The sequence below is a fragment of the Cyprinus carpio genome, chromosome A12, assembly GCF_018340385.1.
Source record: "Cyprinus carpio isolate SPL01 chromosome A12, ASM1834038v1, whole genome shotgun sequence".
NCBI lineage: Eukaryota > Metazoa > Chordata > Actinopteri > Cypriniformes > Cyprinidae > Cyprinus > Cyprinus carpio.
This window is the reverse complement of record NC_056583.1, coordinates 21425103-21442866: the sequence shown is the minus strand read 5'-3', so window position 1 is coordinate 21442866 and position 17764 is coordinate 21425103. Positions and strand designations below refer to the sequence as shown.

General features: G+C 36.4%; 1 protein-coding gene across 2 annotated transcripts; it reads left to right on the top strand.

Annotated features, from left to right (window-relative positions):
- Positions 1-258: 258 nt before the first annotated feature.
- On the top strand, positions 259-17764 carry LOC109076426 (kinesin-1 heavy chain). 2 transcript variants are annotated; one of them, XM_042768062.1, is made up of 26 exons: positions 261-534; positions 5584-5671; positions 5894-5967; positions 6186-6290; positions 6579-6627; positions 6744-6799; positions 6875-6962; positions 7186-7310; positions 7499-7603; positions 8322-8467; positions 8553-8701; positions 8780-8970; positions 10077-10145; positions 10443-10649; positions 10978-11121; positions 11296-11481; positions 11761-11878; positions 12032-12087; positions 12294-12403; positions 12486-12587; positions 12674-12734; positions 12811-12882; positions 13497-13601; positions 13685-13901; positions 14620-14755; positions 14861-17764. In XM_042768062.1, the coding sequence occupies exons 1-25, from the start codon at positions 409-411 to the stop codon at positions 14748-14750; spliced, it is 2880 nt and encodes a 959-aa protein (XP_042623996.1). In that variant the 5' UTR covers positions 261-408; the 3' UTR covers positions 14751-14755; positions 14861-17764. The 2 variants fall into 2 exon arrangements, with proteins under 2 accessions (XP_042623995.1, XP_042623996.1); XM_042768061.1 differs by having other exon boundaries at positions 259-534; positions 8553-8970.

Sequence of the window (17764 nt, the reverse complement as noted above, 5' to 3'; positions counted from 1 at the left end):
GGTGAATTTTGTCATGAAAATGTGAAGTATTCTAACGTTTTTATTTTTCGTGTCAGTGTAGGTTGTAGGTTGTATTTTTACTCTTCTTAAAGGCTGAATTACTAAGAAATAGCCTTTTGTGACAGCTTCCCAGTGTGACAACTAGCCCCTTCTTTTTTATTATCTGTGTGTGTGTGTGTGTGTGTGTGTGTGAGAGAGAGAGAGAGGGCGAGAGGGAGAGAGAGAGAGAGAGAGAGAGAGAGAGAGAGAGAGAGAGTTTTTAGGGGTGTGCCAGCAACTTCGCTCCCTCCATCTAGAACCCATTCTGTCAAAATCCACTTCCACCTAAACTGACCGAACACGCCGAGCTCCTCCTCCTCTTCCTCTTCCTCCTCCTCCTCCTCCTCCTCCTCCTCCTCACAGCTGAAGATGGCGGACCCGGCCGAGTGCACCATCAAAGTCATGTGCCGTTTTCGGCCTTTAAACAGTTCGGAGGTGACGAGGGGAGACAAATACATCCCCAAATTCCAAGGAGAAGATAATGTGATCGTCGGGGTGAGTTTATAACACGATATCACGATGAATTTCCGCTGTGACGCCCGCCGTCCATTTCTATTAGCATCCGCTAACCACCTGCAGACGTAACTTACCCTGACAGAAAATATCATCTTTAATACCTTTTTATGTGGAACTATGATAGTAATTTGTGTTTTAGCATTACTCTGTGTGGGAAATGTTGTACGTGAGGCTTTCATTTAGTAACATAATCGTAAAGTGAGAGATTTAAATCACCGTTAGCTCGGTGGCTAACAGCCCTAAGATGTAACGTTAATGCAGTAACGTACAATGTCGAAATGTTTGATTATGAACTTAAAAACAGCAGGATCTAAGCGTTTTTGGCATAATTTAGCATTTTAGTGCATTTTGAAATGGAGTTTGATGTTAAAGGGATGATAAGTAACCACTAGCCCCTGTGCTAATGTTAATCAGTTTGTTTTCATTTAGAAAACCAAACAAAAGCTAAATAAATATAACGTTATACACATTGCACATTTCATACTGAAATTAACATCAATAGGTGAAATTAACGTTAAAAATGAATAGATGAAGTAAATGTGATTATAAACATCACTAATGCCGGTCTGTTATGATCTGGCCTACTTTTATGACATGAATGAACAAAGACCATTTCGAGTCATTTATTATGGCTTTAATATCTAACCTTATGCTTCTATTAGGAACAGACAAATACATGTGTGTTTTTAGAGCATGAAATGAAGTAAACTCGCTTCATATATCATATTGTTTGTTTGTTTGTTTGTTTGTTTATGGGCCTGTAGATATTGGACACTAGTTAGGCAATATATAATCCTAATTTTCCTACCTCTCAAGTTTTATGTAAGTTTATTAAAATATGTTGTTTATGAAGGTGTGAAAGTTAAAATTGATTAAAAGTTTAAAGAGTAAATTAATTTTTATTTTTTTTATTGTTTATTGATTAATTGATGGTGGCTCTTCTGAAGTTGAAGTCGTTTTTATATGTGTTGTTTTGGATTTGTAACTCTCCAGAGACTGTAAAAAAGAAATAGGCCTAATTCTCATTAAAATGCTGACATCATTGGTTTGGCATGATATTGGCTCCTCCTTATGGATTAAAATGTCTTGATTTTGCACATTATTTTCTTTCAGTGCATCATTACTAATTCATTTACATTATGAAAATGGTTTTACATGCTAGAAATCGTAGTTATTCTTTTATAATAATGCTTTTTGCATTTATTTTAAGTACTTGTTTGAACTCAGAATGCAGTGGCTATGGATCTCATTTAGAGTAGTAATAGTCTTATGCAGTGTTGAGTCACGTCCTAAAGTTCCCTCCTGCAGTCTATGTAGTTTACGGGTGACTATTAGGCGGAGCGTTTTTGTGGTTTTGCTGTGGACAATCAGCCCTGGAGGTTTTTCTGTCTTACTGATTGAAATTGCAATATCGCGTCTAGAATTTTTCATCTTGTCCTTCATTTCTGCAGTGACACCATACTGTCTGACCAACACTCGGCCTTTTGTTTTCCAGTGCACTGACGCGTTTTGTGTGTGTGCATTTGGGAGTCGGCCAAATGAGTTTTGTCTTCCAGCTGTTTTGAGCAAGTCAGCATCAAGCACCAGAGCAACTATCCCAGTCTGGTGTAATGGAGCGTGTGTGTGTGTTGGTATAATGGCTTTCAGTAGGTGGATAAGGTCATAAATTGGGGAGTAAATCTTGCTGTAACGAAGGAAACCAAACCTGCCTGTCCAGCCGCAAATACTAGGATCAGCATTGGGATTATGCATGTCTTGTTGTGTTGATATTGTTCTCATTTCACTATTAGTCCATAAGGGAATATGCTGTAATTACAGTTCTTTTTATGCTTGTTCATTTCTCTTCTGTCTTTGTCTCTATGCAAACACAGCGCATGCTCTCATGCATGTTTGAAACTAACATGTGACGAACGTTCCCATCTCGGTGACCATTGGGAGCACAATTATAATCTCTCATCGGGAATACTGAGAGCTGTAAACAGTGCTGTTCCAATCCTGGCTGTGAAGGAGGCCTCGGGACATTCAGCTACTCAAAAACACTCTTCTTGTAGTCTTGTGATTGTCTGAAGACAATAATTCATTTGAAATTCCAAAGATGTAATGTTGTGCATTATTAATATTTTAAAACACAGCACATGCTCTAATGCATGTTAGTCTTTGATTATTGAGACATTTTGGTCACTGAATGTTCAAGTTATGTTATTTGACATGTTAAATGTTAGTATTGATGGACATAGTTATTCTACATTATAATTACTTTATAGTACATGAGGTAATTAAAGAAAATGTAAAATCGAAACAAAAAAAGTTGTATGTTGCTGTATCATGTAAACTTGCTGGGTAGATGTTATTGATTGCTTGGGGACAGTAAAATATACTATTAAAACTATTACAAATGTTAATTAAATCAAAGCTACTGTACAATAAAATATACGTTTTGTTAAACACAAAAAAACAAATGAATGTTAGAAATGTTACTTTGACAACTTACTGAAAGTTTAAGTACAACTGCTAAAATTACTAAAGCTAAAGCTTAAAAAAAAAGCTAAATGGAAATATTAAACGAATGAATTAATGAATGATGAACACTTAACAAAATTAATAAAACCTAAAAAAAAAATCTGTTATGTTAGTTTGTTAGTATCAGTTTGTTAGTTTATATATAATACTATAACAGAAATGAATTGTCAGATATTTGGCCAAGATTATTGGCATCAGCCAATAAATGTGCCTACTGAATAATGAAAATATTATTATACTATTATTAATAATAGTATGAAATAAATGCATAAATTATAGTAAAGGATTGTCAGTGATGCATTGTCTGTTTTTAAGTATTTTTGGAGATTATGCAAATTACTGTTCATTAAAGGGATACTCCATCCCAATTTTCCAAAATGAAAATTTTGTCATTAATCACTTACCCCCATGTCATTCCAAACCCATAAAAGCATATTTCGTCTTCGTAACACAATTTAAGATATTTTGGATGAAAACCTGGAGGCCTGAGACTGTCCCATAGACTGCCAAGTAAATAACAATATCAAGGTCCATAAAAGGTATGAAAGTCGTCGTAAGAATACTCCATCTATTTGTGCCATTTGCTGAGATTATGTGATCTTATAGGTATAGATTTATAGATTCAAGATATCTTGATATTAGCAGTGGTCATTGAACACCAAAATAAGCCTCTTCTAATAAATTTTTGAGGTAGGCTTGTGTTGTTGATGTGAGTGTGTAATGTTGTGTTAGAGGTTGGTCAGGTAAACTAATCTTCCTAGCTGTGTTACATTCACAGCTGTTTCCTCACCTGGGTAATCTAGTCCTGTGTTATAGTGGTATGGTGAGGAAATTTGCTGTTTGGACGGTTGACAAGAAGTCAGTCTGGAGTGGAGTGGTCACATCAACCAGAATCTGCCAATTAGGATCATGAGGAAGTGTCCCTGCTAATGAGCAGATTCATCACAGAACTTGCTTTTTTAACCTTTAAAGTTCATTCGGTGTAGAATGATTTAAAACGAGGTTGAAGAATCAAAAGAGTTGATTCTTTAAAAGAATCAGAAATCATTCTATGTGAATTAGGCTGCTGTTTGTTCGCTTCTGTTTGTTTTTCCTTTTTGTCTTTTTCTAGCAGTATTTTTATATCACATATTCAATGAGACCAAGAACTCATAGCTCTTATGGATCAAAATAAAGCCCACGAACCAGTTTTTATTATGTCATATAATCTTTATGGCTCTTCTTTCAAGCTCTTGGGTATCAAATCACCCTTTTTATTTTTATTTCCCAACAAAGTCTGGATCTCTTAGAGGACATCTGATGTGTCTCGTGAGGGGTCTCAGCTGTATATTTGACCGGATTGTGATGATGTATTGTCTTTTGATGGGTGTTAATCAGTTGTAAGGTGAATAGTGACTGTCTTGTGTGAATGAATGGGAGTTTACCTGAATGTAAAGGGATATTTACTACTCCTATGACAAGCTTTCTATTGTAATCACTGCCAATGCTGACATCACATTCTTAAAACTTCTGTCAATTCGAATTGTTCAAGTGTAATGCTATCAGGGAAAATAGCCATCTAATGCACAATGATTACACATGTTCATTGTCCAACTGGTAACAATGCCTTTTATGGAGTAGATTATTTGTGCTTTTACCTCTATTTTTAGAGATGCACAGCTGACTGACATTCTAGACAATAACCAAAACTCTTTTCTCCAACATATTGTGTTTGTTTTTTTTTTAGTTAAAATACAGTTTCAGTAAGCTAGTAAATCATTTGATGATTCAGTCTAGTTCATATCAGTTACTGATTGAATTACTGATTTTCTTGTTGGTCTAAACTTTTTCATTAAAAGTAAAATAAAAATGTTTAGCTGCATTCAGTCTCACGCTTATCACATACAATTCACAAGCTCACAGTTTTAATGTTTTATATAAAACGCCACTAGTAGTGTCTTATTGGTATTTAACAAAAAATATTCAGTTGCATCAGTTGCATTGCTGTATTTGATGAGAATGAGTCTGGTACCTTTATCTTGTTAATTTTTGTAGTGAAATTCATCTTGCAGATGGTGTAGTTCAAGATATTTTAAAATCTTAAAACATTTAGAGAAATGAATAAGTCAAAAACTTCTGAAAACAGGGCTGCTAACAAACAGAATGTGCACTGTTAAATCTGTTTATAGCTGTACAGAGTGAGCTCATGCCTGGAGGAAGACCTCTTATAAAATGCTTTTATTGTGTTATAACAGCTGAATTTCATACCTGATTCACTGAGTCTGCTGTTTGTGTTAAAGGTCAGAGCCATTCGTAACAGGAGGGAAAGATGTTTTGTATTTTAGCCTGTAGTAATGAGGGTTATGTTTAGTCTGAATTAATTCTCTTTTAAGTGTAAAATATTTCCAAGAAGGGTCATCTTTGAGTCTTATGACTGTGGTCTGCTGATTTATCATATATGTATATAAACAAATATACAGTATGCATAATGAGCCATCATTCATTCTCTGTCTGTCTCTTTCTCTTCAGGGAAAGCCATATGTGTTTGATCGAGTGTTTCAGTCTAACACTACTCAGGAGCAGGTTTACAACGCTTGTGCTCAGAAGATAGTTAAAGGTGAGAAAGGAGTCTTCCAGGAGACATGGCATCCGGATCACATGGTTCAGGAAATAGTTATAATTAACTGACTCCAAAACCTTTCATGATTCCATTAATATTTAATCATTAATAATTCATTGATACTGATTTATTGATATTAATTAAGCATCACTAAATAGCGTATTTCTTGTATGAGACATTTATTCAAATGGAATGTTTTGTTGTGTTTGTGCCCTGCAGATGTTCTTGAGGGTTATAACGGTACAATATTTGCTTATGGACAAACCTCTTCTGGGAAAACACACACCATGGAGGTGAGAATTCATCTAGAAATAAACATATTTAAAGTCAAAAATAATTATTTATCGCAACAGGCATTGTGATTTTTCAACAATTAGCTACTTTAAAACAAACTCAGTGTGTTTTTGTTTCTGATTCCATTTTTGCTAACCAGGACTATCAGCATATTTACTGTACTGTAATCATCAGACATTATCATAGCGACTGAATTTGTGTTTGTGCAATTGTTTAGGGGAACCTGCATGATCCAGATGGCATGGGCATTATTCCGCGGATCGTCCAGGATATATTCAACTACATTTACTCCATGGATGAAAACCTGGAATTCCATATAAAGGTTTGAAATTAACAAAAAATAAGTGCTAATTGTTCACAAGGTTCCCATTGACATTTTCAGACTTGGAAAAAATTGTAAGAAGTTGTAGGAAGCTCGGAGATATACTGAGAAACTAGTGAAATACTATATATATAAATATAATATTTCACAATATATAAAAAATAAATGCAGCCTTTGTAAGACATTTTTCAAAAACATAAAATCTTACTGACCCCAAACTTTTGCACAGCAGTGTATTAATTTCAGACTACTGGTGATGAAATTCACAGAGCTCTTCTGCATTGACAGGTCTCCTATTTTGAGATTTACCTGGACAAGATCAGGGATTTGCTGGATGGTACGTATGACTGAATATGATACTGATTCTATTGTTTTTGCATTGTTTTATATATTAGAGATTGTTTAATCTGAGTGTGATCTGTCATCTAAAATAATAAAGAATTTTTCTTTCAGTATCTAAGACCAACCTATCTGTACATGAAGACAAGAACAGAGTTCCTTATGTAAAGGTGAGGCTGTGTTTTAGTAATTAGCTGTGCATGTATTAGTGAAGGAGTGCTTCAGATCTCTTTCTCCATCTGCAGGGTTGTACTGAACGGTTTGTGTGTAGCCCAGACGAAGTGATGGACACCATTGATGAAGGCAAATCCAACAGACATGTGGCTGTTACAAGTAAGCCCATTTAAATCAGTCAGGCACACCGCATAGCTGTTTTCAGCAGGCTGAAGCTTTTCACACCTGCTGCTTTTTGAGGTACATTAGCGAGAGTAGTTTCAGGATTTCTTATTTGATTTATTTTGAGATGTTTAAACAACCAAAAGAGTGTCCTGTTGTGTGCTTGTAGTTAAAGTTGAGTGGAAATGGAAACTTATGTTATCTCTGTGGTGTGTGTCAGACATGAACGAGCACAGCTCCAGGAGTCACAGTATCTTCCTGATAAACGTCAAGCAAGAGAACACACAGACGGAGCAGAAACTGAGTGGGAAACTCTTCCTGGTGGATTTAGCAGGAAGCGAGAAGGTTATCGTTCTACATCTCTCTTTTCACTTCCTCTTTCCCGCTTTCACTTGTTCTCGCTGTTTCTTTTTTAAACCCATTCACAGACATTTTCATTCTCATCTGGTTTCCCTTCAGGACCCATAATAGCATATGTGATTTGATTAGTTCCTTATTAATGTTCCTTTCATTTGTGATGTTTCCGACTGTAGGTCAGTAAAACCGGAGCAGAGGGTGCCGTGTTGGATGAAGCCAAAAACATTAACAAATCTCTTTCCGCTCTGGGCAACGTCATCTCTGCTCTGGCTGAAGGAACGGTAGGTGTGATGCACCCGAGCTGTACAATTCACCACCCTGCATCTTATTTGCTTAAAATTTCATTTCATAGCATTTTTGCTTTCCACAATCAATTGTAAGGTGAAGTCATCTTAAAAACTGACACAAAAACGTGATTCCCATCTTCCTCTGAGCTAGGTTACAATTATTTGTTCAATTCCCTGCCATTTTCACATATATGAATGAATCTGGAGGCAGTATAATATGTCTAATCCTAAATTCAAGGTTATGGCCAGTGACAGAAGAAAATGCAAACGTGACCCAGATGTTTTCTGCGCCATCTGTGGGTGTTTTACTACATCCAAACAGTGACAGAAAATGTATTTATACATTTGTGTTCATGTAAAGTTCTTTGACATTAAACATATTTTTCCACTCCTTTTCAGATCATGATTTAAATCATGGATTTAAACTTTTGACATTTGCCTGCTTTTATTTTGACAAGTGCATAAAATCTGATGCATGTATATAATTTGAAAAAATCATATTATTTTGTGAAAAAAAACTGTAATGGCAATTTTCTTTTTTTTTTTTTTTTTTTTTTTTTTTAACTCAGCATCATCAAATTAGGTAATATTGAGTCTTTTTTTTGTAAATCAGCATTTTTTTTTTTCAAGATGCAGGGCTGTGTTATATATGATCAGCTGCGTCATTAAATGGATAGAGGGATAATGATTGAATATTTCTTTCCCCTGTCAGACGTACGTTCCCTACAGAGACAGTAAGATGACGAGGATCTTGCAGGATTCTCTGGGCGGAAACTGCAGGACAACTATAGTGATCTGCTGCTCTCCATCTTCCTTCAACGAGGCCGAGACCAAAACTACGCTCATGTTCGGACAGAGGTGATGAGATATACACACACTGAGAGTTTTAATTAAACTTTCGTTTTGAGCAACAAGTCATTTTTCCGGTTTTCACTGTTCTCAGAGCAAAGACCATCAAGAACACAGTGTGTGTGAACGTGGAGCTGACAGCTGAGCAGTGGAAGAAGAAATATGAGAAGGAGAAAGAGAAGAACAAGACGCTAAAGAACACCATCACCTGGCTGGAGAACGAGCTCAACCGCTGGAGGAACGGTACTGTAGTGTCACACACGCTTCATACTCATTCAGCTGTATTCAGTGCTAATTACACACAACTGTATTGTGTTTTAGGTGAGAGTGTTCCCACTGAGGAGCAGTATGATAAGGAGAAGGCAAACGCTGATGTTCTAGCCCTGGATAATGTGATGAATAATGATAAATTCACCTCGTCTCCCAGCGTGCCCGGCCTTAAATTGACTGATGCTGAGCGTGAGAAGTGTGAGGCTGAATTGGCCAAACTCTACAAACAGCTGGATGACAAGGTGAGAGGGACTGCTGGCATTAAATGAATGAAGAATTTGGACATTTGCTTTTGGAATGTAATTGCCAATAATTACCAAAGCTAGGTATCTTCAAGACCATTAGTATCTTCATATATTGTCTGAAATAAAAAGTCTAATTTCTGCATTTCCCCCCCATATCATTTGCTCCGGTTAAATTATTACAAAGAAATATACAGTAGGGCATTGTAATCGAATATTTGAGCTCATAAAAAATGTATATTTGACATTCTGTGATCAAATACCATCAACACGTTACACAGCACCTCCCTGTGCATTTGGTTATTACTGACTTTTACTTTACATGCTTAGATTTATCATGGATTCCCTGCATTTACGGCCAGCAAAGCAACACATAGTAAAATTCGAATGGTGTTTTTATTTTTCAAATGATAATTGCAGATTTAATATTTGACTACTTGTGCTCACCCCTGGTATACAATACCATTCAAAAACTTTGAAATACTTTTATTCAGCAAGAATGTCTTAAATTGATCATATGTGACAGTAAAGACATTTATAATGTTATAAAAGTTCTCTATTTCTAATAAATGCTGTCCATTTGATCTTTCTATTAATCAAAGAATCCTGACGAAAAAATATACCACAGTTTCCACAAAAATATAGTTTTTAGCATTGATAATAAGAATAATAATAAGCGATGTTTCTTCAATAGCAAATCAGCATATTAGAATGATTTCTGAAGGATCATGTGACACTGAAGACTGGAGTAATGATGCTGAAATGCTTTTTTCATTAGTTTTGCAATTAAAGGAATAAATTATATTTTAAAATGTATTCAAATAGAAAGCAGTTACTTGTAAATTTTGAATAGTATTTACCTTTATGCTATTAACATTACTGTAGATTTGAACAAATAAATGTAGACTTGGGGAATATAATAGACTTTAAAAAATATAAATAAAAAATCATACTGACCCCAAACTGCATAATATCAGTCATCAACCACCCCGCTCTCTTAGACTTTCTTTATTAATAATAATGTAAAAACCAAAGTTCTGTTGTAAAATAGACTCATTCCTTACATGCATTCTGTGTTTCTCTGTCTCTCTGCTGTCTGCCTGTAGGATGATGAGATAAATCAGCAGTCTCAGCTGGCTGAGAAACTCAAGCAGCAGATGTTGGATCAGGAAGAGGTGAGAGCTGAACATACACATCAGATTTACATTATTTCTTGTAAATAAGAGCAATTCCCTGTCTCCTAGTTGGCTGTGAATCATTTGGAGACTAAAAACTTGGGAGTTGGGGTTTGCCCTTTAAAAGCTATAAATAATAAATAGTGTTCTGGCCTAGTGCACATGCTCCTTACATGTTGAGTTGAGATCCCATCACATTCCCTTCTTCTTTCTTCTCAAAATTTGACACTAATAATAATAATTACTGTGATGACAGTATTGCCACAATGGGAAAAAAACAAAATCTTTGTATTGTAGCTGCTGGCCTCATCACGAAGGGACCATGACAACCTGCAGGCAGAGCTCACCCGTCTGCAGATGGAGAATGAGGCGTCTAAAGAGGAGGTGAAGGAGGTGCTGCAGGCCCTCGAGGAGCTCGCGGTCAACTATGATCAGAAGAGTCAGGAGGTGGAGGACAAGACCAAGGAGTTTGAAACCCTGAGTGAAGAGCTCAACCAGAAATCTGTGAGGAGAAACATCTTCACTATTGTTTTATGATATGTGATGGTTTCTTGCACCTAAAAGTTATAATTTACTTTAATTATCTACTCTCTTTTTTTGTTTGTTGATTTTTTGTTTTTGTTTGGAATGCAAGTTAGTTTGATGTAGAAAACCTTAATAGTAATAACAACTGAGTATTAATAATGTTGTATAACTGATATATACAAAAGATAAAGCAATTCTTATATTTAAAAGAATATAATTTTAGAGTGACAGGGTAACTATATCAGTGCAAGTAATTTGAAATTATGTCTTGGTACTGGTTGCTGATCTGAGCTGTCTGTTGTTGCAGAGCGTTCTTGCATCTATCGACTCTGAGCTGCAGAAACTGAAGGAAATGACCAACCATCAGAAGAAGAGAGTCACTGAGATGATGTCATCACTGCTTAAAGACCTGGCAGAGATTGGCATCGCCATAGGCAGCAATGACATCAAGGTAAAAGGGCAAAAATTAGTTGCATTAACTTCTATTTCACATATGTGTGTGTGTTTTCTTTTTTGTCCTTGCTTTTTATTTTCCACTTCCTTTGCGCTGTTTTAACTGCTCAACCTTCTCTCTCTAACCTCAGTTATTTCTCTTTCTTTCTCTGTCTGTGTTTTGTCTCCGCAGCATGAGGGTGGAGGTCTCATTGATGAAGAGTTCACAGTGGCTCGTCTGTACATCAGTAAGATGAAGTCGGAGGTGAAGACTCTGGTGAAGCGCAGCAAACAGCTGGAAAGCACTCAGGCCGAGAGCAACCAGAAGATGGATGAGAACGAGAAAGAGCTTGCAGCCTGCCAGCTCCGTATCTCTCAGGTAAATGCAAGAACGGCACGATAAAACAACAAATCTTCTCTTTTATTACGGTAGTTCATCCAGAAATGAAAATTGCCATTATTTACTCACTAGTATAGCATTTTAAACTAGTTTTAGTTTCTTTTACTGAACATAAGAGACAGTCTTATGTTTTATTAGATAATTATTGTATGACTTTAGCTAAATGGAAACACCACATGCTCTCCATTACAGTACTAGCATGGCATTTAAAGGAAACTAAAAAGATATTGAGATTTATTTGTCTGTGTTTGTATACAGTATGAGGCAAAGATCAAGTCCCTGACAGAGTATCTGCAGAACATTGAACATAAGAAGAGACAGCTAGAGGAGAACGTGGACTCTCTCAATGAGGAACTGGTCAAACTCAGTGCACAGGGTACATATACACATGCTTTTCATTCCTCTCATAAATGCATTTTAATGCCCATACAAAAACTGTGTGGCCCAGACTGACCAACTTTTACTGCCCTCTTGTGGTGAGACTGTTCTGTTCTGGGAGTTGTGATGTGGTTTTTTTCTCCTTGTGCAGAAAAAGTTCATGCCATGGAGAAGGAGAATGAGATACAGAGTGCTAATGAAGTCAAGGTAAGCATTTTATACATTTCACTTGCATAACAAGGAGTTTTCCAGACATTTTAGTGAGTTTGGCTCATTATACTCTTTATGTACCTATTATATTTTCTGCACTTGAATTAGATTCAGAAGGGGCTTTTGCTAAAATAGCTATCAGATTTCAGTTTGTTTATTTTAATAGAGAGATTCATAGTTTCTCTGAATGTGTGATTGCACAGGCTGCAGTTGAGCATCAGATCCAGAACCACAGAGAAGCTCATCAGAAACAGCTGAGCAGCCTGAGAGACGAGCTGGAGACCAAGGAGAAACTCATCACTGAACTGCAGGAGTAAGACAGACACACACACATCTTCAGGCACCGAATTAATCCACATGGGCTCATTTTTTCTCACTTTGTCTTCTGTCTGCAGTCAGAACCAGAAGATCATGTTGGAGCAGGAGCGCTTGAAGGTGGAGCACGAGAAACTCAAAAACACTGACCAGGAGAAGAGCCGCAAACTGCACGAGCTGACGTACGACCTGCAACAAACATGCAGAGATTTGAATCGCATACGAGAAAAGTTTGCTCTGGTGTCTTAATGATGAAATATGTTTACAGGGTGATGCAGGACAGAAGGGAACAGGCCAGACAAGATCTCAAAGGCCTGGAGGAGACAGTGGTAGATCATTTTGTTCTGTACATGAGCGGTGTTTCGTATTTATGTGTGCACGCTCTGATCGCTCTCTTCTCCTCAGGCCAAAGAGCTGCAGACTCTTCATAATCTGAGGAAACTCTTTGTTCAGGATCTGGCCACACGAGTGAAGAAGGTACCACAGTTGCAAACAGAAAAAATGCAAACTGAAATTTGTAGTTTTAAAAAGTTGTTCCAGATAATTAAACGGTTTCATTGTGGATATTTCTTGAAATTATAATGATTAACCCTGAGCTATGGTTACTATTAAAAGCTAAACATTAGACTGGTTTTATAGATTCTTGTGTATAGCTGTCTTTTTTTTTTTTAAAGTTCCTGTTTAAACAGGACACTTTGACAGACATCAAAGCTTATCCTTTCATTTAATTTTATTTGTATTATTTACTTTATTATTGTTATTAGTGTTACTTCATTAGAGTTGTACCTTATTCTAATTCTTTAATTATTTTATTATTTTACCTTTTATGTTTTTTTTATTTTATTTGTATTACTATTATTATTAGAATTTTTAGTACTATTTTTAATTGTTATTTTTTTATTTTACTTTATATTATTATTCATTTTTAATTATTTTATTTATTATTTTACTATTTTATTTAATATTTCTTTATGGCTAGTAGCCTTTAGTTTGTCACTGACTTCAAAGCTAATAAATATAATAAAACTCCAATTAGGGCTTTATCAACCACTCTCAGACATACCTGAGTTATGCATTAACATATTTTTCAGAGCGCTGAGATGGACTCAGATGACACTGGCGGCAGTGCGGCACAAAAGCAGAAGATCTCATTCCTTGAGAACAACCTTGAGCAGCTCACTAAAGTGCACAAGCAGGTAAACACACACTCAAAACATCGGACACCACAGGCGTTCTCTCAAAACACATGCTTATTGACGTCTTTCCTTCCTTTGTCTAGCTGGTGCGTGATAACGCTGACCTGCGCTGTGAGCTGCCCAAGCTGGAGAAGCGCCTGCGGGCCACAGCAGAGCGTGTAAAGGCTCTAGAGTCTGCGCTCAAAGAGGCCAAAGAGAATGCAGCCCGTGACCGCAAACGCTACCAACAGGAGGTGGACCGCATCAAAGAGGCTGTGAGAGCCAAGAACATGGCCCGCAGAGGACACTCCGCACAGATCGGTTAGCTCACACACACACACACACTTTAAAAGAGTGCAGTTACTAGTGTGTACGAAAGACACGTGTCTTTCGAAATTTCGATTTGGGTAGGGTCATACTATAAGAGAGGAACAGTGAAAGTTGTTGATTGCTACCAAGAGGTGTTGCTTGCTCACATTTGTAGGGATATTAGTAGATTAAAATGATTTATCATGGTTCATCTCTTGATTTCTTTTGAATTTAACAGTTAATAGCCAGCTTTGAAGCTTTTCGGTTTGTCAACTTTTAAAAACAACTTTTAGGCCTTATACACTTGCAAAAAAAAACAAAAAAACAGTGATCTCACACAGAAACATGAGTCTTATTGCTAGGAGATGCATGACAAATTACAACAATATTTGTTCTATAATGAGCTCAAATTATCAAACATGTTTGATCTCCTCCAACTTGATGGAATCATAGTCTAACGATAAAAAATTAGAGTCTGTGCCCATCATAAACTAGATGATTTTTTTTTTATGAAAAACTGTCAACTCTGAATGCCCAGTACCTGCAGACTATCGTTGACTTGTCCAGACTGCAAATTAGGCAGAAAATCTGTGCACACGTCTTATAGTGTATTCTATCCTTCAGTCTTTTAGGAGTGATTTTTGATCGATAGATTTAGTAAACCAAGTTAGTAAACAATCAAAGTTTGTTTTTTGGCTTAACTAACTAGTCATATTTCCTCCTTTCAAAGCTAAGCCAATCAGACCCGGTCAGCCCCCTGTCGCCTCTCCCACTCACCCCAGTGTCACCCGCTCAGGGGCGGGGCTGTTCCAGAATAACCAATCAGTGGGCATCCGTGGTGGAGGCGGAGTCAAACAGTAAAATAAGTGAGTAGATGTTGCAAAATACTCATAAATATGTCACATTGTGGAGGTAAAATGGGTTGTGAATATAATTTCACCCTCTGTCTCTTTATTGCTCACTCTTTCCAGCTGTTGAATGCTGAATTTATCCCAAGTAGCCCCAGCTGAAGCTGATATCACCCCAAAAAGCTGAACAAGCATTCCACAGCACGGGAGGGTACAATACTATACATATGAAAATGAATATAAGTATATATATGTGTATGAAACATGGAATACTATCCCCGTCTGGGCTGTACAGATGTTCCTCCATTCTTATCTCTCATATCTTCCCCTTAACAATATAAAGATAACTTAAAAAAAAAGATACAGGCTTTTTGCACCAGTGGAGATGTATGTAACTAGTGTGTATCTCTTCACTCTTGCACAGTAGGTTTCTGCTCACATCCTCCTCTCCACGTCCCTCACTGTGCCAAGTTGAATGTATTAGGCAGAAATGAATGAAAAAAAAAAAAAAAAAAATGAACAAAAAAAATTTAAATCTAGCTGCATTATTTTAGCCTTATTTATGTACGTTCACATTTTGGGTTTGTTTAGAGAGTTAGCTTGTTCTCTCTTGCTTTCAGTAGTTTCTATTGAACATTTCAACTAAATACGTAAGTTAAACACTACAGTTGAACTGTATATATGAACCATTGAACTAGTTTTTGTAATGATGGAGATGTTCAGAAGAACGATTTCAATTATGATGAAAGTAGACAAACGAGATGCAGTTCCATGAAATGAGAACGAAAAGGCTGCTTAATGTAGACGCACCTGAAGTTCAGGTATATTTACAGTACTGTACGAACACATAACGAGTAATCATTGTTACAGCATAAAGTCCTGTGTGTATGCCACAACCTGAGCTCTTAGATGAGTCATAGCTAGGTTCAAAAAAACAAAAACAATAATACTGTCACATGCTCATTTTAACATTTCAATATTTAACTTCAGTTCTCACAGTTTAAGAGTTGCTGCTCTGTAGCTCAGTCTCTACAAATCATTAATAATCATGTGTGTGGATTTCTTCTCTTAGTTTTCCTACCATATTCCCAGACAGGATTCTTGTTCTATTGTTTTTGGTTGGCAGGGAACCTTGCAGTTTATTAGACCCAACAATGAAAAATGTTTTCACTCTCATGTTGTTCCAAACTTGTTAGATTTTTCTTTCATGAAACACTAAAGAATATCAAAATGTTTATGCTGCTTTTTGGAATGAAAATGGATGAGGATGGACAATTTCAAGCTCCAAAAATGACAAGAAGTCCATTATGACTTGAGCGACTTGTGAAGTCAAACAACTGCAAATTTAAAACATTATTCACTTAAAAACTTGCCCTCCTTGGTCTTTCGATTGAGACATAATGGCATTTGGTGTCATTGACATCAAACCTGCCACAGCGTGTCTATATTCACCATATTTGAGTTACAACTTAAATGCAAATGAGATGTCAGATGTCAAGATTTTCAGTGGTTGTCATACTTTAAGCTGCTTTTTATGTTTCTGGTGCTCCTTTTCAATCCTTGCTTTCATTTTATTCAAATGAACATCTTTTTGACAGAAAAATGAAATTGTTAAAGGTTTGGGATGACATGAGAGTGAGTAAATGATGACAGGAGTTTCATTTTTGGGTGAACTAAGCCGTGTTAAGGGATTCTTGAATATAGAAATGATCACATCCCGCCCTCTCCTTCATAGACACCCTGTTAAAGCAATACAGTTTTGGAGTTTGTTTTACATTTAAAAGAGTTTGTATAGTGTTGTTTTGTTGGAGTGAGGTTTGTGCAGTGGTCAAACAGCCATTGAAGTTACAATATACCTATACTCTTTTTAGAGTAATTTCTTTTTGATTTTAGTTGTTTAGTTGGTATGGTTTAGTCTATTATAGGGTCCATATTTTGAAGGTCTGCATTTCGGAAATGGCAGTTGGATCTTCAGTGGTTTGAGCATTGCAAGCAACCCAGGGAAACCAACACAACACTTAGTTCCGGCTCGCACTACCAAAACATGACTGTAGATTGTCTGTTGTGGTTGATTTTGCGTTTGCTTATTTAGACCTGCTGATTGGCTCTCTACAGTTCATACTGTTCCAATGCTTTCCATTCAGCACAACGTTACTGCCTTTCATTGACTAGTGTTAATGGGTGGGGCCTATTTAATGGTGGGCGGGGTTTATTTAATCATTTTAGGTCATGTTTTCATTTTGTTGCTAGATAATACTGTTTTATTTATTTCTTTTATAGACTAGGGATTTTGCTGTTCATTTTATTTTGTTGATTTTTTTAAGTCTACAAATGTCTTCTTTTTTTTCTTATGATAAGTATATATAGATTCCAGTGTACTTGGTTTCCATTGTCCTTTGTGTTTCCGTGTCAGTTGGATCCAGATCCTACTAGTGTCCTGTGTAAATTACTGTAGTACTGTAGCAGGGGGAATATAGAAGATGGTGTTTTAAGACCTTTTGTGTGCAATAGGAGTCTGGTGTAGCGCAAGTTTTGCAGTACTGAAGAAAAGCAACGGAGAGGAAATCACTCAACTGTCCTCCAATTTTATTTTATTGTTTAATGCTCATTTGTCTAACGGTTGTCTTGTTTGCCAAATTCTTTTAAAAGCACTTTAAAATGTTACCATCTCAATTGAAAAACGCACTTATTGAAAACTGAAAATTTACATCTCAAACATCAAATTCCTCACTGAATTTTATAATTATTGTTATTAAGGAGCTTCCGCAGGAGGTTGCGTTTTGAAGACTGTCAATGTTGTTGTTTTTTTGTGTTTTGTTTTGCCTTTAATCTGCATTTTTAACAGTTACTGGGGAAAACACTCCGTTTAAATGGCTCTAATGGAAAGATGTAATGGTGATCAGATGTGTGTACAGTTGGTTCTACAGATTGTCGATTGAATTGCTGTGTATATTTCCTTCAGTTGCTTACTGTAGACAAGTTTTCACCCCTTGACATGAAACGCAAATAAAGTATAGGTAAAACACA

Coding starts and splice junctions, on each gene's coding strand:
- LOC109076426 (XM_042768061.1), top strand. CDS start 409: ATGGCGGACCCGGCCGAGTGCACCATCAAAGTCATGTGCCGTTTTCGG. Junction 12,088..12,293: donor AGAGTGCTAATGAAGTCAAG/GTAAGCATTTTA, acceptor GTGATTGCACAG/GCTGCAGTTGAGCATCAGAT. Junction 12,404..12,485: donor CTCATCACTGAACTGCAGGA/GTAAGACAGACA, acceptor TTCTGTCTGCAG/TCAGAACCAGAAGATCATGT.